Source organism: Polypterus senegalus, chromosome 4 (assembly GCF_016835505.1).
Source record: "Polypterus senegalus isolate Bchr_013 chromosome 4, ASM1683550v1, whole genome shotgun sequence".
In the NCBI taxonomy this organism is placed as follows: domain Eukaryota; kingdom Metazoa; phylum Chordata; class Cladistia; order Polypteriformes; family Polypteridae; genus Polypterus; species Polypterus senegalus.
The window spans coordinates 99717266-99742162 of record NC_053157.1 but is presented as its reverse complement, the minus strand read 5'-3'; the positions used below and the strand labels follow the sequence as shown (position 1 = coordinate 99742162).

Sequence of the window (24897 nt, the reverse complement as noted above, 5' to 3'; positions counted from 1 at the left end):
TGTGGATTTGCCTGTGAGTATTTAGCGACAGTGTGTCTATTAACTTGTGGATTCTGCAAGTATTTGGCGGCAGCGTCACAAAATTGTTTCCGTCTAGCTGCATCAGAAAATGTAGCACGACGTCTGACATGCCTCCTTTTTACTGTTTTCTAACCGCTTGGATTGCTGCCGACGGACGGCCTTATATGGGCAGGCAGTCAATTATGTGGGAGGCGTGGCGATGCAACTCCGCCTCACACGGTGACCGAGCTGCAGGCCATGGACATAAATATGTACTTAAGTAGTATTCAGTTATGACCGTTACGCATAGAATTTTGAAATGAAACATGCTTAACTTTCAGATAGATCAAGAGATATATAGTTAAAACTATAAAAGCTAAAAACCACCAAAAAAAGTTAACCTCTATTTAAATTAGGCAAACACTATGCATGAGAGCAAACCATTTCCTACCCCTCTATTTAAAACACATTGTAGGTTACTTGCCTTTTTTACACTTTTCTCCTGAAGAATCTAGCTCTGCATCAGATGGACAAACACATGTATATTTTGGAGAATGAGCATTTATCTGGGGGGCAGGTAAACACAAGAATTCACATCCTCCATTGAAAGCCTTCTCATTACACCAGTTTTTCCCTTAAGAAACAAAACACAGTTGCTTAATATAACCACATGCTTAACAGACATTTCATTTGAGTGCTTCAATATATTGTTTTAAAATTAAAAAAAAAATTTACCTTGATACACTTAAATCTAAACATTTAAGACAACAGGACAAAACAATTGACTACCCTGTTTATTTTTGTCAGATAGGTGTAACGGTTTAATAAGTCAATGGTTCATACATGGGATTTGGAAAATTCATCTTTTTGGACAGTATGATGGCCAGGGGTAATAAAAGCATCCCACTTATTATTTTCAGGCTGCATTTTCAAAGCTTAATTGCTTAAAATATGACTATGTAAACTTTGAACATAAGCTAATTGCAACGGTGTTTTTAAATGCTTTAATAACCCTTAGTTATTCTGGATTAAGGAGTTATACCACATGCACTTCAGAACAATGAATCAACCTGAAGATAACCATGTTTGGGCCAAGCCAGTACTTGGATGGAAGATCAACCAGGAAAAGCATGGGTTGCTGCTGGATGCTGCGGATGTTGGCATGGCCAGCAGGGGGCACCTACACCAGAGTCGGAATGTGGATTCCAATGCCCCAGGGCAGGGACGGGAACACCCCTGTCAAAATAGCACTGTCCTTTGGATGAGCCGTAAAACAGAGGTTCTGACTCTGTGGTCAGACAAGGGAGTCTTACAGAGTAGGGTGTATCCTGATGTCCTGTCTAAACAGCCCATCATGACCTTGTCATTCTGGCCCACTAATCATCCAGTTTCTAATTGGGGAACTCTCTCTCATCCTTCGTCACCCAACAGGTAATATGTGGAGAGCGTACTGGCACAAAATGGCTCCCGTTGCAACATCCAGGTGGATGCTACACACTGGTGGTTGTTTTAGTGACTTCCCACTTACTATGTATGTAAAGTGCTTTGAGTAGTGAGAAAAGCACTACACAAATTAAAAAAAAAATTAAAGCATCCCTAGTAGAACACTTTAATGTAATGTTGCAAATGTTACAAACAGCATGACAGGAGAATATCTAGACTTCCATCCTAAATGGTCTTTCAGGATTCCGGTCTGATGAAATCTGGATTAAGTTGGCCATTCAAGCCAAAACGCTTCATTTGGAGGAAAGCAGGAGGGTCTGGAATCCACTGAAAGATGAAAGTACACAGAGATCCTTGAATGAACCATACTCTGCAGTGCTCAAGACCCTCAGGTTGGGGTGATGCTCTAGCTTCCAACACAAAACTGATACAAAACCAAGGCAATGTAGGGGTGACTTCAGGACAAGTGTCTGTGACCAGCACAGGCAGTACCTGGGAGTTGAACCATATTGAATATCTCTGGAGATAAGTATATTCACACCAGCTATTCATCCTGACTGAGCTTGAGAGGCTCTGCAGATAACAGCTGAAGATCCACAAAAGCATGTGTAGCAAACTTTAGAGTCAAAGCCAAGATAACAGAAGGATGTTCACACTGCCAAAAGTGCTTCAAAGTACAGATTAAAGGGTCTCCGTACTTCTGTACATACAGTATGATTCTCTAATACATTTAACAAGTGTAAAGACTTGTTTTGGCTTTTTGATTACCATGAATTTTCTTTTTTTTGTTTTAATTTTATAGTATGGCTATATCACAATGTAGAAAAGTGAACTAATTTGAATAGTTCCTGATTTCACTCAATATGAGCTACCAAAAGTAGTGCCTCCATTATAATTATTTTCAACATTAGTTCACAAACATGAGAGGTGGTCAGCACTTTGTGAAAAGCAGAGCAAAATGAGCACAGAATGGATGGCTGCTATCAGTATGCTTTTTTAATTTGAGATATTCCCCTCTGTTCTTGTCACAGGGCACCATTATTGCACCTACTAGATAGCCAATTGTACACAGGATTCCAGCTGCCTCAAGGAAAAAGTTACTATTTTCTTAATCTCAATAGACTTCTGTACACCTTACTATCTGATTAAATCACATGTCAGCTACAGTTTATAACCTTGGTCATTGGGGTATAGCAGGTCCACAGCTCGCTTAGTAAAGGCCATTTTTTTAAATAAATAATCACCGCTCTCGCGGTGGCTTAGCGAGAGGGCGTTGGGCCATAGCAAGCCATGGGGCTATCTGCGGTGTGGGCGTTTCTCACCAAGTGCACAGGTGAGGAACTGCCCACATCCGTGATTGTTCCCGTGGCTAATGTGCTGCAGCTGCTATGGCCCCTCGCTGTATAAAAGAAGCGCGAGGTGTTTGGGAAGTGGAAGAGGATCTGAAAAGAACGAGAAAAAGAAATATCAGAGAAAGAAATAATGGAGATTGTACCAGGAAGCACATGAGGAGAGAGTGCGTGCAAGACGGTGCAGGAGAGTGAGCGAGAGAATGCTTGCAGGCAGCTGAAGGCAGCCTGGGTATTTGGCCAACACCTGGTCGTAGGGAATTCCCAAGTCGCTGTCCGGAGGAGCCGACCGGAGCCAAGGATCGGTAAGGCAACTGACAGCAGAGGCAGGCACAAAGGTCAGCTGCAGAGAGAGAGCGCGCGTCTCCCTTGTTGTGGGGCCCAGTTTGGTGAAGCAGGAGATACGCTAGTTTAAAAAGAAGGCACCGGGCTTGTTTATAGACTGTTTCCTGTTGGATGTTTTAACCTCGTTTTAAAGGATTGTTTTTTTTGTGTATTGCTTTTTAACCTCCACATTTCTTTTATGGGATTATTTATTTAATGAAGAAGTTTGAAGCACTGCACTTTATTTGAACACTGTTTTTGATTGACTCTTTAATAAAAGCACTTCTACACTTTTTGTGCCATCCCCTTGCTCAAATGTTGTCTCACTGTTTAGCTCATCTCGGTGACATTATTGACGGTGTTGGATTGAAGGGCTCCTAAACAGCGATAGGAGCGTGGAGCTGAACCCACATCGTCACAGTCATACAGGTGTTATTAACAAAATCTGATCGAAATGCTGGATGTATGAAGACACTATTACAAATTTAATTCAAGGTCAGTCAGCATATCAAAGTAGTACTTAAAGATGCAAGATCCTTTAGTGAGCAGAGAGGCCTTGCTATAAAGCACAATCAAAGCCAACTGCATCTTAACATCTAATTAATGGCTGGGTAATTTAGAATGTTCAGAGTAAAGGTGGCCCACAATGAAGTTTAGCCATTGCATTTTCACAAAAAGGTGCAAGTATAACAAAACCAGTGCATTTTTATTGAAGAACAAAACTTAATAAAAAGAAGTTGGCTTAGGGTAAGCTGCGGACTTAACTACTTGGTTGGTGAAGCGGTAAGAGTTACTATTAATCAAGAGGTCGCTGGTTAATTCCCAGGTCCATCAATAATCATTTTGTGCAGTGAGCTGCTATTACTATTATATAATAAAAACATATATTTGATTTGAATTTGTAACGGCCAGTGTAAATGCATGATACTTGTAAAGGTTAGTATCCCCACCCCCCAATTTTTATTCTATCAGTCACATTCACGCTGCAACCATGTATACAGCTTGGAACAGACCCTCTGTACTATTTTTTTTCCTTTGCATGCGCCAAAATGTGAAAATTGGGCAAGATCGGGGGTTGGGTGGGGAACAAATGTGGTCAGTGACTACAACTGTATGAAGTTATTCAAATGAAAAATGAATAATATGAATACGGTTGCATCAGTGCTACAATGTTTTCTGAAAATGTACTATATAGGTCATAATGAATTATACATACACACATACATTTTTTTTTGTCAGTGTGGCCTTTACATAATGAACCATAAGGTGCTAAATAAAAAAATTCAAGTGACAATGAGATACTAAGGCGGCATGATTCACCAGCGTTTGTGTGTCAGCTTTTAATCCTCTAGATCAGAGAATTTCCAGTTCCTTGGTCTCAAAACACCACTCGCATCCAGTTATTCTCAGTTTCCAATAAAACCTGAGATCGTCAGATCGGGGTGGTGTTGTTTAGGGGATTGTAGCGGGAACGTGACATAGAATAAAAAGGGGGCCAGCTAACATTTACAAGTACCACACATTCACACCAGCTGTTAGATTCATATAAAATATTATGTAACATTGTAATGAAAATAGCAGCTCACTATTCAAAACGACAATTGGTGGACCCAGGAATTGAACGAATGAGCAACCTCTTGATTACAAGTCTGCAATTCTTAATTCTACACCACCCAAGCAGTCATGTAAGCAGCTTACCCTAAAACAACTTTTTCTTCGGTTATATTCTTGAATAAAAGTGCACTTGTTTTGTTATACTTGCACCTTTTGTGAAAGTGTTTGAAATTTGGACTTCAGCCTTCACACATACACTTGTCAAAATTTTGTCAACTACTAAAATATGAAAAACTTGTTTTAGTGATGCATTTACATAGATTGATGACACGGAACACACATGAAATGTATATATCCCAAATGACGGTATATTTACCCTCTAATATTTTAGGCACCTCACTACCAGATAATACTACTTGAGCACTGAGAATCTTTGTGGCCTGAGTCCTGCGAGACGAAAGAATGGACACCGAGTGTCTCGCGATGATGTAGAACAGGGGTGCCCACACTTTCGGCTTGCGAGTTACTTTTAAAATGACCAGGTCAAAATGATCTACCTACATTAAAAAAAAAAAAAAAAGGATATACATATATTATACTTTATACATAAAATATATGTTCTTGTACCTTACATAACTGAATAACCATTATGGCACAATAACAGTTAAATTCATTTATGGTCACTACAGTATTTGGATTTAATAATCTTCATGTGGGAAAAAGCAGACTCGCATAAATAAGTAGAGCCGAATAATCCAGTCAAGGAGGTAGCACATTTCCTCATGTTTGGGTACTTTTCCTCTGAGTAAGTTCCAAAACTGTCCATGATTCCCATACTTCAGCTGAATGTCATCATGTAGTGTCAAAATCTCATCCTCCACTGTAGACGGGTTTTAGGTGAAACAGTGTTGCAATTTCTGATGCGAGTGAATCACCCTCAACGTCTTAAGTAAAGCAAAGACTTGAAAACATCTGTCAAAGTCTGACAGACAATTTTCAATCTGCTCTGTGTAGTGTATGCTGTCAAGTTGCGCACACGCCTTCCATTGCATCTCCAGCACTGATGCGAGGTTTTGGATGTTCCCCAAATCAAGGCGCTGAAAAATGACTGCTGTCTAATTAACTGCAATTTTAGTTCCCTCTCCTTTCTCTTTCTCAGATTGCTTTTCGGAAGGAAGTCAGTTTGAGTTTTTATGAACTGTTCGAAAGTGCCTTTCCACATTTTCCTTCTTTGGAATAGCAATGATAGATCAGACAAAATGCACTTTGACTGTGACATTGTGAGAAAAAAAACCCTCTTCCAATTCCACATCCAGCCCATACCCTCCCCAAACAATTTTTTTTTATATATATATATATATATATATATATATATATATATATATATATATATATATATATATATATATATATATATATATATATATATATATATATATATATATATATATATAAATAAAAGAGTTTTGCAGTAGCTTGCGTGTTTGATCATGCGTGCGGGATGAACAATGTGTTAGAAGAGATCTCAGACTGGCCACACAGTATGTTAATCAAGTGGCAAATGCCATAGGGAGGATATGATGCACTAACGTTTTGAATTAAACGCAATCTACCCGCACTAACTGAACGCCGCATTTGGCACCCCTCATGTAGAACATGATTCTTTCAAAACATGCCCTACTCACAAACAATATCAAAGAGGTTTGATAGGCTTTGAAGTTTAAGTCAGAGAACTTCAAACACGTGGTTTACCTCACATGCATTTATTGGTTACTTTGCAAAAAAAAATTAACTGATGATGTAGATCGTTTTGTCTGTGCTAAAATTCCAAACAGAGAAACCTATCCTGAATTATGGTACAAAGTCATTAAACACACGTCTCACTGATCTCATTTAAAAGATTCAGCATAATGGGACTCCAAAGATTCCAAATATTGTTTTTACTTAAGTTCTGAAATAAAAGTGAAACTAATGAAATAGCAACAATGGTGTGGTTTATGGGGTGAGGAAGCCCCCTAGTTATGTTAAATTAAATCTCATCATGCATCTTTGTATACTTTAATGAAAAGACCGATCAGAAGCATCTAATTGTTGCTGCAATCACACTCTTGAAGTTCAAACAACCAGGGACAAACAGGGTTCTGCAGTGGGACACCCAAGATCAAATTGGTTTGATTCTTACAAATGAGAATTTAAAAAAAAAAAAAATCACCCATAAAACAGGCAAAAGCTTGTTTGCATTTCCTTTCCAACTTATTATGCCATACTATTAAGTATGTCTGTGAAGATTCTCAGTCATCCAGGTAAAATTATCTGGTAGTTGAACCATGGAATGGATGGAAGGGAAGACAGGCTCATGCCATCTCTGAAATTTCCAACAGGATACTGGGGTAATTATACCCACATAGAATATATTCCAGTAGCATTACATTTTAATGTTTTTGGTTTACCCCTTCCTAACACAGATTTAAATGAGAAAGTGCACTTGGCTTTCCCTCACATGGCTCCAACAGGACTAACCGAAAATAGAGCAAGAAACATTAATACCACTGCTGAATTGATGAAAACCACCACTACAGGGCTAATATTGCAGCAGCACAAAGATCAACTTGCACTTGCGCATACACATGCATTTATATACACAATATTCCGTCATATGAAAAAGTACGGGAAACCCTTTTAATTGTTTGGATATTTGTTTATCATTGGCTGACCTTTCAAAGTAGCAACTTCCTTTTAATATATGACATGCCTTATGGAAACAGTAGTATTTCAGCAGTGACATTAAGGTAATTGGATTAACAGAATATATGCAATATGCATCATAAAATTAGATATGCATAAATTTGGGCACCCCAACAGAGATATTACAGCAATACTTAGTTGAGCATCCTTTTGAAAATATAACAGCCTCTAGATACCTCCTATAGGCTTTGATGAGTGTCCAGATTCTGGATGAGACATTTTTGACCATTCTTCCATACAAAATTTCTCCAGTACAGTTAAATTTGATGGCTGCCGAGCATGGACAGCCTGCTTAATGTCATCCCATAGATTTTCGATGATATTCAAGTCAGGGGACTGACAGCCATTCCAGAACACTGTACTTCTCCCTCTGCATGAATGCCTTTGTAGAATTCGAACTGGGTTTTGGGTCATTGTCTTGTTGGAATATCTAGCTCCTGCTTAACTTCAACTTTGTGACTGATGCTTGAAAATAATCCTGAAGAATTTGTTGATATTGGGTTGAATTCATCCGACCCTCGACTTTAACAAGAGCCCCAGTCCCTGAACTAGCCACACAGCATGATGGAACCTCCAAAATTCGACAGTAGGTAGCAGGTGTTTTTCTTGGAATGCGGTGCTGTTTTTCCGCCATGAAAAAAAGTGCTTTTTGTTATGACCAAATAACTCAATTCTTGTCTCATCAGTCCAAAGCACTTTGTTCCAAAATGAATCTGGCTTATCTAAATGACCATTTGCATACAACAAGCAACTGTTTGTGGCACGAGTGCAGAAAGGGCTTCTTTCTCATCACCCTGCCATACAGATGTTTTTTGTGTAGAGTGTGCTGAACTGTGGAACGATGTACAGATACACCATCTGCAGCAAGATGTTCGTGCAGGTCTTTGGAGGTGATCTGTGGGTTGTCTGTAACCATTCTAGCAATCCTGCGCAGATGCTGCTCCTGTATTTTTCTTGGCCTGCCAGACCTGGGTTTAACAGCAACTGTGCCTGTGGCCTTCCATTTCCTGATTACATTCCTTACAGTTGAAACTGACAGTTTAAACCCGAGTTAGATTTTTGTAGCCTTCCCCTAAACCATGATACTGAACAATCTTGGCTTTCAGATCTTTTGAGAGTTGCTTTGAGGATGCCATGCTGTCACTCTTCAGAGGAGAGTCAAATGGAAGCACAATTTGCAATTGACCACCTTAAATACCTTTTCTCATGATTGGACACCCATCTATGAAGTTCAAGGCTTAATGAACTAATCCAACCAATTTGCTGTTGCAAGTAATCAGTATTGAGCAGTTACATGCATTCAAATCAGCAAAATTACAAGGGGATCCAAATTTTTGCACAACCATTTTTCCACATTTAAATTTCATACAACTAAATACTTCTTCACTAAAAATCTGTTCTGAAAACACCCCAGTACTCAGATGTTCCTAGGAAAAGACAGACATACCATGGTTACCTTTTTTTGTTGAAAGTAGAGTAATTATGCAGGCTTATAGGGGTTCCCAAACTTTTTCAGATGACTGTATACACTAAATATATTCACACAAGATTACAAGTCATTAATTCACTTATACTGTATACAATAAAATTCTTTAGTCATTATCCCATAAATGTTGTACAAGTCCAGATTTATGAATTAAAATTTTCCCCATTTACAAAGGTTCACGGAGAACACAGAAGAAAAAACCCTACCTTACTTTGGAGCTAAAGGTTTATTTATTTAATTTTTTTTAATTTCCACAAAGCTTGTTTGGAGAAAGTGAAAAGCAGTAAGACTACTAAACAGTACATTTCTATCCAGTGGTATTTTAAACTTTAATCTGTTACACTAGATTAGAGGTGTGCTAAAAGCTGCAAATTTGGTTTGACAATTTTATTGTAGTTAGTATATGGAAGACTTTGTGCTGGTACATAACACTGCATACTTGGATCTGACAGTCATATGTCTAATACTTTAAGTTACAGCACTCTACCACTTACTCGTACAAAATATTTTAGACTTGAGGGAACAGTTGAACAAGGATTGGCCATAAATAACTTTTTTCTGAAATACAGCATGTCATAGAAGTTGAGTAATGAAGCAGAACTTTGATCCTTTTGCATTTTGACACTGCATCTTTAATCACATTTATATGATAGATGGTCTTTCAGGCACTGGAACTATAACTTAACTAGTATTTGCTACCCTTGACTTTGTGAAAGCATTAAGTCCTATTCATACGTACAATGCAAGCTTCAGTTACACATCCCAAAATTGTTTTACTGTATTTCTGATGCACTCTTATATGTCACAAGTGTGCGGTCGTTGCAACCATTACAAGACCTATAAGCATAGTATTTCAAGTAACAGTTCTTTCGTGAACAAGTCAGACAAAAAGTAACAAAGTAGAAATTGCCTATTCAGTTTACTTTCTTTAAACACCATACACAATTTTAGCAGCTGACAACCTTGCTTAGATTTAGGGAGGACGAACAATTACATTTTGCTAAAGAAGTCATGCACACACTTTGCCTACAAAGCCTGATTCAAGTTTAGCCCTGAAATTAGATATTTTGACACAGAAAATTCCATAGTAAAAACAGAATAAGCATTTTGTAAATCCTTTAATGAATATTTAACTCAAACATAACATTTTCACCTATAACTAACCAACTTCTCTCACAAATGGAAGTACTCAGTTTCTTGATACAAACCTGGAAATTGTATTAATTCGTGATACGCAATAATGTCTTGCGGCTCATTTAAGTTGGTTTTAAGAGGCTTCACATCTCCTCCTGTAAACTTGTTTGCTCCATAGATAGCTTCATTTTCTCCATCAGTCCAAAAAACACGATCCTGAAAATATTCAGTACACAATTTCAACCACACATTGGACAATTTATAAAACATCACAGTTTTCACAAATTCAAACCTCTCAAACATTTTCTATAAATAAACTGTATTCATAGTATTTTCATTTTTTGCAAGTGTCCTCATGTCTTTCCTAATCTAGCCCTTTCTACTCTTTTCAAACTAAAACAGTCATTGTGAAATTGGCACTGACAAAATAAATATAAAATTTAAAGATCCACGGTTTATATCCCAGATTTCTATTTTAATCCAGATATTCACACACACTTGGCTCATCACCCATTTGAAGTAGACATACATTCAGTTTTTTTTTTTTAAACATAAAACACACTTTATTTTGCTCCGTTTTATACTCGCTCCCATGCCACTTATTTGTCTGTTAACATTCCTGCTAAAAATTTAAATCAAAGCCCTTCTAGTTCAAATGCAGCCCATCATGATTATACAGATCCATTTATTCCAGAAAGTACATTAAATGTCTCAAACCTATGCTCACGAATCCTACACCAAAATATGGACCCCATGTTAAGACATATCATGTGGTTTATGCGGACTGGTATAAGGCTCAAGCAGAAGTTCTGTTAAAGTGGTAATCCCCATTTGCTCCTCCACTTAACTCTTTAAAATTTAGATTGTAGAACTTTCAGGCTACCCTTAGGTCATTTGTTATGAGGTATATAATAACTGGGAACAAACATTATCTGTCCAGAAGCATATCCATGTGTTCAGGTCATTTTAAAAGTAGCTCGCAAGCCAACAAAGTGTGGGCACCCCAACATAGATCATTGTAGACACGGAACACACATGAAACGCATGTCTTTCAAATAACGGAATAGTATTTATAAAAGGTGTGATTTTGAATCGTTTCTCAGACTTGAGCTGAGAAAACTGTGTGCCGGTTGGGGATGTGATAGCTGACGGCTTGCTCTTTGCTCCTTATCAACACATTTAAAGGACAAAAGACGCTGACAGAGAGGCGAGAAACGATTTAAGGTGGGACGGATCTATGAGTTTTTTCATAGGCTCTGGTAATTCTAGTGTTAGGCGATACACATTCAAAAAAATGTAAGGTTTCTAAACTATCTTGGAGAGCCCCCCAACTCCCAAACTGGACAACACATCGAAGAGCATCCCAAAGTGTGATCGCCGTGTCTGTGGAAGACGGTTTAATCTTTTGTTGGGGCAACAGCAGGCTCACAGCTCTGCTGCATCTCTCCGCAAGCTTGAGGGTGATGCAAGGAACATTGTAAACAAATGGAACAGGATTACTTAGCCACGACCCTGCCTGACTACTGTCTCTGTTTATAGGAGAGTGGGAGAACCCGCTACAATAACCGTGCAGTTCCTGTTTGAAGCTAAATAAAGCTGGTTTTGCTAAAGTACTGAGACTCCGCCTCATGTTTTGTGTTGTAAGACAGAGACTTAGTGTGACCCCGATCTTTTAGGATTCGCTTCTGTGGCGCTTAACTGCAGTGCTGTGAGCCTACTGTGAGCCTGCTGTTGCCCTGCCCCGGCAACGGGTAACCTTCCACAGATGCAGCAAAAGCGTTTTGGGATGCACTTCAGCTGATGATTCGGCTTCTGATTGATAACTGTGCTGCCAACAACATGCTTCCGCATTTAGATAACGTTTGAGTTGAATTCCTCCCACCCAATTGCCCAAATCCAATGGCTGAAGCTCTGCTGTGCATCATTCGCAGATTGAAAGTGTATTATCACAAGGAAATGCTGAGAAAAATTCTTGTAAAATGATTGCAGATGTCTGGACACAAGTTAAAGAACTATAGCAACAAATACAGAATCTCATTACAACAAAATATTTTTTAGGTCCCTGGCAGTTCGTTCTAACAGAATTTTACCTGTAGTTAACCCCACAAATTGATTTTTAGAGACAAATTCATCCACAGAGGTCTGTGCAGGAATATTTGCAAGAAACTCTGAAGGAGTTTAAAAAGGAAAGATCATTTCACATCTCTCAAAAATAAATTGGAGACCAAGAAAGCAGACAATCAGCAAAAATAACAGAAGAGATGAATACACCAGATCCCCAAAATGAGGCACTTTATAGGAAAGGACAAGTTGTACAATGAGAATTTAACCTCTTGACAGCAAAAGAAAAGGAACATCTCATCTTTAAATTACAGCATCATTGCTATGAACTTTGTGGATTTGTTGAATTAAGATCTTGTTAGCCTTCTCTCAAACAGTACATTTGCAATGCCTAACAAATTAGCAATGGAGATAAAATCATTGCCCATAAAATACAACCCACATGTTAAGGGAGTACTACAAGGTTTTTATATAATAACCAGAAAATAAGACTGAGTTTTAGGACTCAATACAGCTAGATAATGTAACTGAAGTGGAAAAGGAAAACCCTGAAACTCAGAATTACTGAATGCTATAAACTCACTCCAAAGTGAAAAAGCAACAGTGCCCAACGGCTACCCAGAGGAATTTTATTTAAAAAAAAACCTACTACGCTCCCAACTAAGCTGCTCCACTATTAACATTACAGAAGCTGGAGACAAAATGCAACCACAAGCTTTTCTTTAAAAATGTGAAATTACCATCTTTCCAAAGAAAAATAAGGACTTAATACAGTCTAATCATACAGACTAAATTCACTTCTGAATAATAAGATACTCTGAAGTTCTGGCTAGAAGGATTGAGAAAGTGCCTCCTTGTGTAATATTACAAGGCCAAATCACATTAAAAAGGCAGACAGTTGGCTTCAAACTCCAGGTGTCCGTTTAATGTAATATACTAACCCATAAAATCTAATACACCAGAGATCTTATATTGGGACACAGAAAAAGCCTTTCACAAAGTTGAATGGGACTGTATTCACCACATTGAACTAGTTTGGGCTTGGCCCAAGTACTGTATATGTGTATGGATTAAACAACTTTATATCAATCCAGAAACCTTGGTCTGTATTAAGAACATGAGCTCAAACTACTTAAATGTGCCTTTTGCTATTGAGCCATTTTCAAAACACAAATCCTTGAAGCCTACGAAAAAAAAAAAAACACACTTAATTCCGGGCCTCCTTAAATCCCTTCACACCTCTCCATTAGCATCTTTTGTGTTGCAAATCTGTCTATCAGCACAAGCAGCCTGCTATCCCATGTGTCATTAATATATTGTGAAGAACCCAAGCATGACAAGTGGTATCAGAACTGGTTGCACAGATGGATCCTCAAGACGTGTGAATGTTCTGGTGCTGGATATGGGCTCTGCACTTTGCCACATGGAAACGGGACCTGGATCACCCTGTTCATGCTCAGTTGCAAGATTTAATTCATCTTATTCAAAGCTGGTTTGAGGGGGAGCTGATCGAGCAGATTGTGGAGAAAATAGCCAGTGATATGGTACTGGCAGGGATTCCTTTAGTACTCTGGGATGAGCTTTATCGTCACAATGTTGACTCCTTCGCCACCATGGACAAACAATTGGATTTGTATTTGCCAGGGGCACACTCTTAACCTGCCCAAGACATTTGCAATAAACAGCAGGCTCAGGGCCCTGAAAATCCAGTTTCCTCAGATCAGTAACAACGGGAGCCCGGGATGACCTATGTGACCACATCTGGAGAGGCTGCTGGTTGTAGACACTGCTGTCTGTATTTCTGCAGTGGTGCAGAGTGCAGATGTTTCAGATGTGAAGTCTGCCATCTCGCCAGAGAATGTCACCTCTCCCCTGCTCGGTCCTTGGAAGTCGACTTAGCCAAGGTGTGTTGCTCCAGTGTTCTTACTTCACTGATAAAAGGCCGCTCTCTGATCTTCGTGATATTAGCGGTCCGAGAGATCCTGCCTCGGACTCGGGTAGTGACCTTTGTCTTGTCAGACACAGCAGTACGTCCCCATGTAGCACCGACACTGAACCTGCCCGGTGTACATGGAGATGTTAAGGATTATGAGACTGTGCAGCTTCCTTTAAAATATAAAGGGTCAGAACTTTATAGTTTGGAATGCGATTTCGGATTTCTGCCCATGGCCCTTACTGATCGGCAGGAGGAACACCCAATTCCCTAGGCTCTTCGCAGAGTTTGGGGCACCAGCCCTAGAGCCCCCTGTCATGAATGAAGGGGAGGAACTGGTGGCTTTCAGTGAAGGCTTTGAGCTCCGATTGGACATTTGTTCTGATCTCTCCAGTGAGACCGGGAGTGACTCCTCTAGTTTTTCTAAAGAGGCTGGCAGGCTCCTCTACAACTTCTCAAATTCCAAATGCCTCCGAACACAAACCGAGCACTAGGGAGCAGACGGATATCATGCACTTGCAGCATGCCGATAGCTCATGAAATTTTAACTGATCAGGGTACACCTTCTCGTGTGATGAAATTGTGCGACAACCTTGCTATTAAGAAATTAACTACGACCGTTTACCGTCTAGAACAGATAATCAGGCGAGTTGCTCATGATGACCCGACGTTGTGGGACTGCTTGCCTTTCATTATTCTTGTGGTGTAGGAATCGCCGCAGGCATCCACTGGCTTGGAGTCCTTTTGAGTTATTTGGTAGGCACCCTCGAGGCGTCTTGGATGTTGGCCACGAGGAATGGACAGGGATCCGGACAAAAGCTCACAGGCTGAGCTTTGCGGAGCAAATAATTTAATTGCAAGACATGATTTTTAAACTTTATCGCTCTGGAACATGAGCAACGTGAACAAGATACCCAGAAAAGTCTATACGATATGCTCTGTAAGCTCTGTTTATTCAAACCTGGTGATCGTGTTTTGGCTGATTCCATCTGACCCGCACAAGTTCCTAGGAAGGTGGCAGGGCCATGCCATTATCAAGCAGCGTATGGGGCCGGTGAATTACAAGGTTAGAATACCGGGCCAGTGCAAACCATTCCAGATTTTACATGTTAATCTCTTGAAGGAGTGGAATGACCCAAAGAGGGTTTACGCTTCCTTGGCTGCTGACTGATGTTGCCATTGGTGATAATTTGACTGACTTGCAAAAGACAGTTATCTTTGGTTGAACAGAACACTGATGTTTTTTATGCCCTGCTGGGTGTGACTCACCTTGTAGAACACAAAAATCACTACTAAACCCGGTGTTAGGGTGCAGATGCGCCCGTTTCAGACCCCGGAAGCGCGATGGAATATTGTGCGTGAAGAAGTCAAACGGATGCCGACATTAGGTGTAATTTATGAAAGTAAAAGTGACTGGTACAGACCAGTTGTATTAATCCCAATACTGGACGATTCGCTTCTGTATTAATTTCAGGCGCTTGAATAAGGTCTCTAAATCTGATGCTTATCCAATGCCCCATGTTGAAGAGCTGTTGGAAAAATTTGTTTAGGTGTCATATATCTCCACGCTGGATCTCAAAAGGTTACTGGCAGGTTTCTCTTGAGGCTGGCAGTTGTGAGAAAACAGCATTTGCAACTCCTGATGGTCTTTATGAATTTACTAGACTTTCTTTTGGTCTCCATGACATGCCTCTAACTTTCATTATATGATGTATGTATGATGATCAGATCTTGCGTCCTCATTCGAATTATTCCTGGGCATACCTCGATGTAGTAATTTTCATTAATGGTTGGCATACACATTTACAACAACTCAAGGCTGTCCTTGATAGCTTGAGACAGGCTGGCTTGACAGTTAACCCTAAGAAGTGTAGGTTGGGTATGTCTGAGATACATTATCTGGATTATTCAATGGGCAGGGGTTTACTTTGCCCGCAACATAGAAAAGTGGAAGCGATGCTTGCTTACCCACATCCAGAGACACAGAAAAAGTGCATTTCTGGGGCTTGCCAGTAATTATAGAAGATACATCCCGGATTTAGCAATTAGGGCTGCTCCTCTCTCCGATATTACAAGAGGCAGAAAGAACTGCCCTGTTTGACAGATTGTGAATGTTCCTTTAGTGATTTGAAAACTGCTCTGTCATCTTACCTGGTTTTGCGTAATTCCGACTTCTCTAAGGATTTTGTTCTACAGATGGACAAGTGCATCTGGTTTAGGCGCAGTCCTGTCTCAGGTTTTTGATGGTGAAGAGCATCCTATAACATTTTTGAGTAGAAAATTGCTTCCTAGGGTACACAATTATTCAACTATTGAAAAAGAATATTTTGCGGTTAAATGGGCTGTGGATGCATTCCGTTATTTATGGGTCAAAATTTTACATTGATGACTTATCACGCTCCTCTTCTATGGCTATACCAACAGAAAGATACAAACTCATCTCATGAGATGGTTCTTGAGCTTACATCCTTTTAGGCTTATAGTTTTACTGTCCATCATCGACCCAGCTCTGAGCACATTAATGCAGATGTCCTGTCAAGCCTGTCGGGACATGGTTTGGAGAGTCACTTGATTCATGAAAATGTGCATAAAGCTGAAGGGGGAGAGGGGTGAAGGAAGGTGGGGGTTTGGGAAATTGTGGTCACTCCTCCGAAACACCCTTCCTTCAACGCTGATACAATGGGAACAAATAGTTTGTCTCCTCTTTGCTCTACTAGCTGTTGGGCTGCTGCTGTGTCATGTGATGTGCTTCTCACACAGCGCTTCATATATTTAAAAGGCCTGTACAGCATCTGTCCTTTGTTGGATGTTTTGTTTCTCTCCTCCCCCAGACACCTTCTGCTCCTGTTGGGGGGTCCTGCTCCCGCTGTGCACCCCTATGATGTTCGTCTATTAATTTAATTGAGAGATGGAACTGTCCCTTCTAATATACTGAGCTTGTTTTACTTCTGAAAGAGACATGTTTGTTTGAAGTGTTTGAATAAAGTTCCTGTCTCTAAAATCTGTGTGTCTATGCAATTCTGTGACCCAGGCATGAAAAAATATTAAACTAGGGGGCCCCACCAACTGCTCACTTCGCTCGCTAATCCCCAAGCGGGCACTGTGCCAGTCACTTCACAGCTCGGCCGCTCGTGTATGGTAAGCAGATGTACAATTTAAACAGATAGTTACTTTCATACATATTACATATGCAAAATACAACTATTTTCATTACAGCAATTAACCATAGTAAAAAAATAGTAAAATGTAATAAACTGAGAGAAAACTGTTTCATATTGCGTTAGTGGTATTTGTTAAGTTATATTTTTGTTCTGTTTGGCTTTGAAATTAAGGCACAAATACTTTGTAAACAAACTTACTGTAAAACCAGTAAAAACCAATATTTGAAATAAGCTTTTCTTCATTATTGCATTGATTTTTGACTCCATGTTTGGACTTCCATCGTGACAATGCAACGTTTAACTGCCCATGAGTGAAAATCATTCTTTTCTCTCCCTGTGATTTGTTAATTATAATAGCAAAAGTTATTCTAATGGGAAACTAAATGTTTTAATACAAATGGCATATCAAGATCTCCTTCTGTGTCTATGGTTATCCGCGTAATATGTACTACATTGCCCTTCTTGTCGCCTGTTAATTACATTTTAGAATCGTTCGACCAATTCAATACAATTTAACTTGTCCCACTGCATAGCCCATTACCCATACATAAATTACACAACATTACAATACATCCTTCTTTCAACAGTAATTCAGCCAGTGGAAGACCGAATGGTGTGAACGCTTCTAGATATTCTACGGGATACTTTAAGTTAATGTTTCATCTTCCGCACTATCACCATCAACTGCTTCAGCATAGTCTATTGATAAGCATTTAATCAATTTGCAGAGTAACCGATCACTGCTAGGATTGCCAGTGTACTAATTTCTTCTGTTGATAATCCTTTGGAATAAAATTCTTCAATAAGATTTAGAAAAGTCTTTTTATTGAGAGATTTAGAATTTTAAAAAGTTGCCTATGTCTAGTAGCCACATAACAAAATCAACCGAATCTTGATCTGCTTGCATATTCTTTTGTTTTGAATTGTTGGAACAAAGACCAGAAAGGCCCACACTTTAGGCATGCATAACAAATCTGCCTTCAGCCTCCTTTCTTGACTACTGGTAGAACTTGACGAAAGTTGCCTCTCAGTATAAAATTTTCACCTGCGAACTGTTGATCGGAGCCAAAAATGTCCTGAAACATTTTGTCAATTACATTTAATACTGTTTGTGGTATCATTGATTTTTTTCCCCCTGCAAGAGCCAATCAAAGTTTGAGTTAAACTCATATTAATGTTTGCTTAATTTAAATAGAATATAAATTTCTTTCATAGTCATAACTTATGGTATAGTCTTTTCCCCCTATAAAAGTTAGTAAGAGATAGAACCACCTTACTATAACCGACTAACACTGTGATAATAAGCTTAGTTGTGGAAATAACAGGTCCCAGTAAAGAGGGATTTGAAAGACCTATTTCCTACTCAGAGATGGGATAAGCATACAGTTTTCTGACCGTTTTGAAATGGTTCCGAAATGTTAAGTAAACAGTAACGATTTGAGATGCAACAAGATTTAAGCTTTGAACTGAACTTTTCTTAACATAAATTTCTCTTTTTTTGCTATTTTAATTTTCTCTTTTGTGTGAACTGTTTTACTTTGAAACTTAACTAAAATTTTAAAAATGAAGACATTTTGTCTGTGGAATCATTTCTGTGTGTCAGGCTTTTGTTGAATCACATTTTTTGGAGTTGAAGTTGCTGAACTTTGGTAACTTTCGGAAAACGCAGCTACAGTCCCAAACATACATTTTGGTCTTTTGCATTTCGTTTCATCTTTTTTCATTTCAATATAACATTTTAGTCTGTGATATTTAAAAGTGCCGCACGGAAGAAGAACTACTGCTATATCTGTCAACATTATTGATGCAATAATTTTGCATAAGTGTTCATCTATGAAGAATAACTGCTGACGAATTTCAGAGAATACAATTTTGATTTGTGTCAAAAACTGCTCTTTGATCATCAATAAATTGTGAGTACATTTCCTGATACAATTGTCAAAGGCCTTCCACAGTTAAATAATCTGCTGTTCTCTCTCTTAACCTCAGATTTGTCCAATTCTTCTGCTTCTAATAATTCTTTGATGATCTAAAGAGTAGTTTGTTCATTAGACTTTCTGGATAATGGTCCTTTGAACACTTCCCATAATTTTAAAGCATCAACTTCACCCATCATAAGTACACGAATTGTCTTAATTTGTCTGACATAACAGAAGTGGGATCAGAAATTATTTCGAACATAGTCGCCTGATTTACAAAGTCAAGCTGCTTGTGCCGCTTCTTGAAAAGTACTGTACGTAGTTCCATCTGTAGTTCAAACATTATATGAAGTTGTCATTATCTTTATGATACAATATTTAATCACGCAACATTTTTGGCAATTAATTTTTCTTGGATGCCACACTGTCTGACAAAAGCATTCACATGAATAAAAAGGTCAGAGGACCGTGGCTGTAGGCCGTCAACTGGAAATGGTGGAGATCAACCTTTTGGGGGGGGGAAGGAAAATAAAAAAATCTCTTGCCAATAATCTCATCAAGATTTTTTTTTTTTTTTTTAATAGAAAGAGATAGCATCGGTCTTAGCACTGACCCATGTGGAACACCACTCTTAACAGCCAATACTAATGAAGTTCCTCACACCATCACCCAATTGCCAACATCACCCTGAACTCCCACTTTTAGTTTGATGTCCAACCTCTCATGCAGCACCTTAAACGTTTTCTGAAAGATAAATATCGTATGCTCCACTTTCATCATATTCTTTTGTTGCCTCCTCACAGAATTCCAGCATGGTAGTAAAACATGACCTCCCTCTTCTAAACCCATGCTGACTGTTCCTAATAACTCCTGTCCTTGCCAGGTGTTGCTCAAGCTTATACTTAATTCCTTTCACTAATTTTCCTTTGAATCAAAGAATGCAGATCCCCGTGACCCTGTAGTTAGGATATAGCAGGTTGGATAATGAATGGATGGATGGATGTGCATTAAACTTACTGGCTAATAGTTGCTTGGATCTGCCCCATCACCCTTTTTATATAATTGGATGACATTTGCCATTTTCCAGTCCTTCGGGATCTCCCTAGAGCACAGTGGACTTCCTAAAAATGTGCGTCAAGGGTTATGTATGCACTCACTAGCCTCCTTAAGAACTCAAGGGTAAATATCTGGTTCTGGTGATTTGTTTGATTTCAGCCTATTTAATCTGAGCAGTACTTCTTCCTCTACAATTTCTAAATCCCTCAGTACATTCTTAGTAGTCCCGTTTACCTCTGGGAGGTTATCCACTTGTTCACACTTCAGAAAAATTTAAGTTTAGGGCATCCGCTATTTAATTGTATCTAAATTGGCCTTTTACTATTTCTGATGCACTTCACCTCCTTGACAGTTCTTTTACTACTAAAATACTGAAAGACTTTTAGGGTCTTCTTTCGCCTTATCTGCTATATTCCTCTGTCTTTTTGTCTCCCTTTAATCCTCCTTAATGGTTGCTCTCATATTCATAAGCTCTGCGATTCACTTTGCAGTCAGTCTCATGTTTTATAAAGCAGTTTCTTTTGCAGCTTTTTTTTCTCTTTTTTTAAATATTGACTGTGGAGTTATTTTATTAATTCCAAATTTACGTACAGTATGCATCTGTCCTGCATTTTTGTAAAACCTTTTTAAACCAGTTCCACTGCTCCTCAACTGCCTCCACACTAAAGCTTATCCAAGTGTATTCTTCTTAGACCTTGTTAGATCTGGTCAAAAGTTGCCCTACCAAAGATCAACTTAACAATTTTAGTCTTTGCATCTGCACTCTTACAAAATACTGAGAATTGTTATATTATGGTCACTTGATACTAGTGGTTCAAACACCTCTACACCCTCAACCCAGATTACAAAATACTAAATCCAGACAAGCTTCACACCGTGTCGTGCTTTAATATACTGTTACATACGGTGTTAAACAGTCACAGACTTCTTCTAAAAACTCCTGCTCACATGGTCCTCCTCCTGCCAGTTTCAGATTTAATATTTGGATAATTAGTCCCCCATTACTATAATATCTCCCTGTAAACTTGCCTTTTTGGTATTACCAAAAAGGTGCGTTGAAATTACTGTCTGAATTGGGTCGTCTATAACACACTCCTAAAATAAGACCTCTTTCCCTAATGCTTTCCAGGAAAAGTCACATCACTCATCCCCATCTTTGTTCTTAATCCAGGTTTCTGTTATTGCTATATCATAATTATGCTCTGCTGCATACAGCTCCAACTTACTTCAAGTATTAAGGCAAGTTATTTTTAATGTGTTACTTATACATTTAAATGATGGCTTAGAATGTACATTACTAAGGCTTTTTATTTCTACAGTTTGTTCCTCCACATAGATCTAAACCTGGCCTGTCCTAAACACCCTGCCCCCTCATTCTCTAGTTCAAACAATCCTCGACTAGCCTACTTATCCGCCTCCCCAATACACTGGTACCCCTCTAGTTCAGATGTAACCCGTCACGGTGGAACAGGTCCCACCTGTTTCAAATATAGTCCTAGTGCCCCACAAACCTAAACCCTTCTACACTGCACCATGCATTGAGCCTTCTAATCTCCTTAATACTAGAATTACCAAAGCCTATGAAAAAAACTTCTAAATCCAGCCCACCTTATATCTCTTCACACCTCTGTCAGCCTCACCTTTTGTAAATGTGTCGATAAGCCCAAGCAGACAGCAGCGTACTATACCATCCCCCCACCACTTCAGAACAGACAAGAAGTTCACCCAGTTCCTACTTTGACTGACTACCTGGGAGTCAGCTGCCCAGAATTGTAAGGGGAAAATAATTGTGTGTTTTGTGTCTAAAACAATCTATGCAAACACAGCATTAAAACCAACTGTAAGAGCGATTTTCCTAGTTCTATAAGATTCATGAATATTTTACTAGATAATGATGCATATTCTATGGGAGGTTCCTGTAACCCCCATAAGTAGAATTGTATTGGTATATTCTTGCCATTTCTAATAGCTTTGAGTAAACATTAATGTTCAGTTAGTGACAGCCTTGCCATAAGTAAGGTGTGGAAGGCATAAGGTTTTAAACTATGCCAACCGACCTACGGGCCTTTTAAGTGTGTGAAGTAAATATGTAACAGCACTTCATTTATGTGCTATGCCATACATTTAAAGCGTAGGCCTACAGAAGAACCAGTTAAGAATCTTTACAAAGTAGTAAAGAACTTAAGTACAGAAATAACTACAGTTTCTCAAGAAAAGCTAAGTTTAGAGAAGATTTTTCCCTTTTTTGGTCTTTTATTCTACATGTGTAATTATTTTTTCTTTTATTCTTGTGTGGATTATTTGCTTTTAAACTTTCACTAAATATTTTAAAACAAACTTTTGGACTGAGAGATTTCTTTCGACACGCATTTTACCCGTGCTTGACTTCGCCTTACACTTCTGCAGTTACAAGAAGCTAAGTTTAAAACCATATGCCTCTATACCTTACTCTATAATACACATGTCGAAAGAAATCTCTCAGTCAACAAGTTAGTTTTAAAATATTTAGTGAAAGTTAAAAGCAAATCCACGCAAGAAAAAAATTCAACAAGTAGAATGGACAAAAAGGGAAAAAAAAAAAAAAAAATGTATCTTCTCTAAACTTAGCTTTTCTTGAGAAACTTTAGTTATTTCTGTACTTAAGATTCTTAGCTTCTTCTGTAAGCTTTAAAATGTACGGCACAGCATATAAATTAAGTGCCGTTTTCTTAGATATTTACTTCACACACTCAAAAGACCCATAGGCCAGTTGGCACGATTTAAAAAATTATGCCTTCCACACCTTACTCATGGCAAGGCTGTCACTAAGTGAACAATAAATGTTTACTCAAAACCATTAGAAATGGCAAGAATATACCAACACAATTCTTACGGGGGTTATAGGAACCTTCGATAGATCATGCATTGTCATCTAGTAAAATATTCATGAATCTTCTAGAACTAGGAAAATGGCTCTTACAAACTTTTTCATGTTTTAGTAATAAATGACAAAATGTTAACATGAACTGTATAAGGCGTTAAGTGTGATGGACAAATATCAAATACACTTTGACAAAAGGTCCAAGTACCATACGCCAGCTTCTGTGGTGCAGTGGTTAGAACTGCAGACTTATAATCCAGAGGTTGTGTGTTCGAAACCTGCTCCTCCACAAATATACCATTTTGAGTAGTGAGTTACTCTTATTATACAATAAAAACATCAATTCATTTTCAAATAATATAGCATTAGTGTGATGTTTTCTGATTGGTACCATTCATGTCATACAATGAATTCTTCAAAATGTCACATATATTTGTCACTTTTGCCCAGTGTTGCGTTGACATAGTGCACCAGAAGGCATGAGCTTATTCAGTGCGAGTAGAGGTGGTCGATTTCTTTGTGCTGTAACAAGCTTGACCTGGTGGTGAGCAATGCGCAAGTACTATACAAGGTATGCACGGGGGCCATTGAGAAAAGAACAGTGTTCTTTGCTCACCTTGCAGAGGAATTTGGTCTTCACTTCTAACAAGAAGTGACGATGGATAAAGTAATAGAGGATGCAACATTGACAAGCATCTGTTCCAAGAGAGCCGCTTCCCCAGGAAATCAAACTCAGTCAGTGTTAGTAATAGGAACCACATCATAGGGAGAAGTGTGCACATTGCAACAGGTACACATCGTAAATGTAGAAAGGACGGTCTTAGAGTATGTGTGAACGGTTAACATTTGAATTTGATGATTGTACGTAGCACAGAACTGACCACTCTACTATTCTTTCCTCGGCATGTCCTGGAGTACAAAAGAAACAGCACCATGCACCAAAATGTGGAGACTGCATGGGCATGATCATGAGATCGTGGGAGGGTGGGAAGAAAAAAAAAAAAAAAACACGGTCACTGATTACTAGCACAAGGCATGCTTATATGAAAAATAGGAATAACGTTGCATCAGTGCCACAAGTTTACTATGCAGGTCATAAAATTAGTTATTCCAAATCTCATATATACCTACGTCTTTTTTGTCAGTGTGGCTTTGACATCATGGACCGTAAGGTGCATACTAATTTATTGTGTGAGCTGGAACACTAAAAACTGAATAAAAACAAAAATTCAAGTGACTGTGAGATACGAAGCAGGCAGATTCACCAGCATTTGTGTGTAAGCTTTTATCCCTCCAGATGAGAGAATTTCCAGTTCCACTGTCTCAAACCCCCACTCGCATCTACAGTTATTCCCGGTTTCAGATAAAAAGTAACCGCTTCAGATCAGGGGCAGGAGGTGGGTGTTGTATTGTGACAGAGAATAAATGAAAATGAAAAAGAAAAAAAAAAAAAACAAAAAACTAACTTTTACAAGCGCCATAAATTTACACTGGCTGTTAGACAAATCAAATGCATTTTTTTATCGTGTAATATTAACAGTAAGAGCGGGTTTTGAACTCACGACCCCTGCATTATAAGTCGGCAGTTCGAACTGCTGCACCAGGGAAGCTGTCATATGGTACTTGGACCTTTCGTGAAAGTGTTTGATATTTGGCAATTACCCTTCACACATTATACAGTTCAGGTCTACATTTTGTCATTTATTACTAAAACATGAAAAACATTTGTTTTAACAATGTGTTTCCATAGATTGTTGTAGACACAAAACGCATCAAATTATTTCCCCTTACAATTCTGAGTAGCTCACTCCCAGATATTCAATCAAGGCAGTAACTGGGAGAACTTGCCTGTTCCAAGAAGGTGGGGCGATG

The 24897-nt window shown here is 38.8% G+C and overlaps 1 protein-coding gene across 2 annotated transcripts in view; it reads right to left on the bottom strand.

Moving 5' to 3' along the window:
- The window catches only part of vldlr (very low density lipoprotein receptor), a 258783-nt gene that overhangs the window by 71778 nt on the left and 162108 nt on the right, over window positions 1-24897 (bottom strand). For both annotated transcript variants that reach the window (XM_039751092.1, XM_039751091.1), the window contains exons 14-15: window positions 10110-10251; window positions 485-634 (exon numbers count right to left, since the gene is read on the bottom strand). In XM_039751092.1, coding sequence (XP_039607026.1) covers window positions 485-634; window positions 10110-10251 — 292 coding nt within the window. The remainder of the gene's footprint in view (window positions 1-484; window positions 635-10109; window positions 10252-24897) is intronic.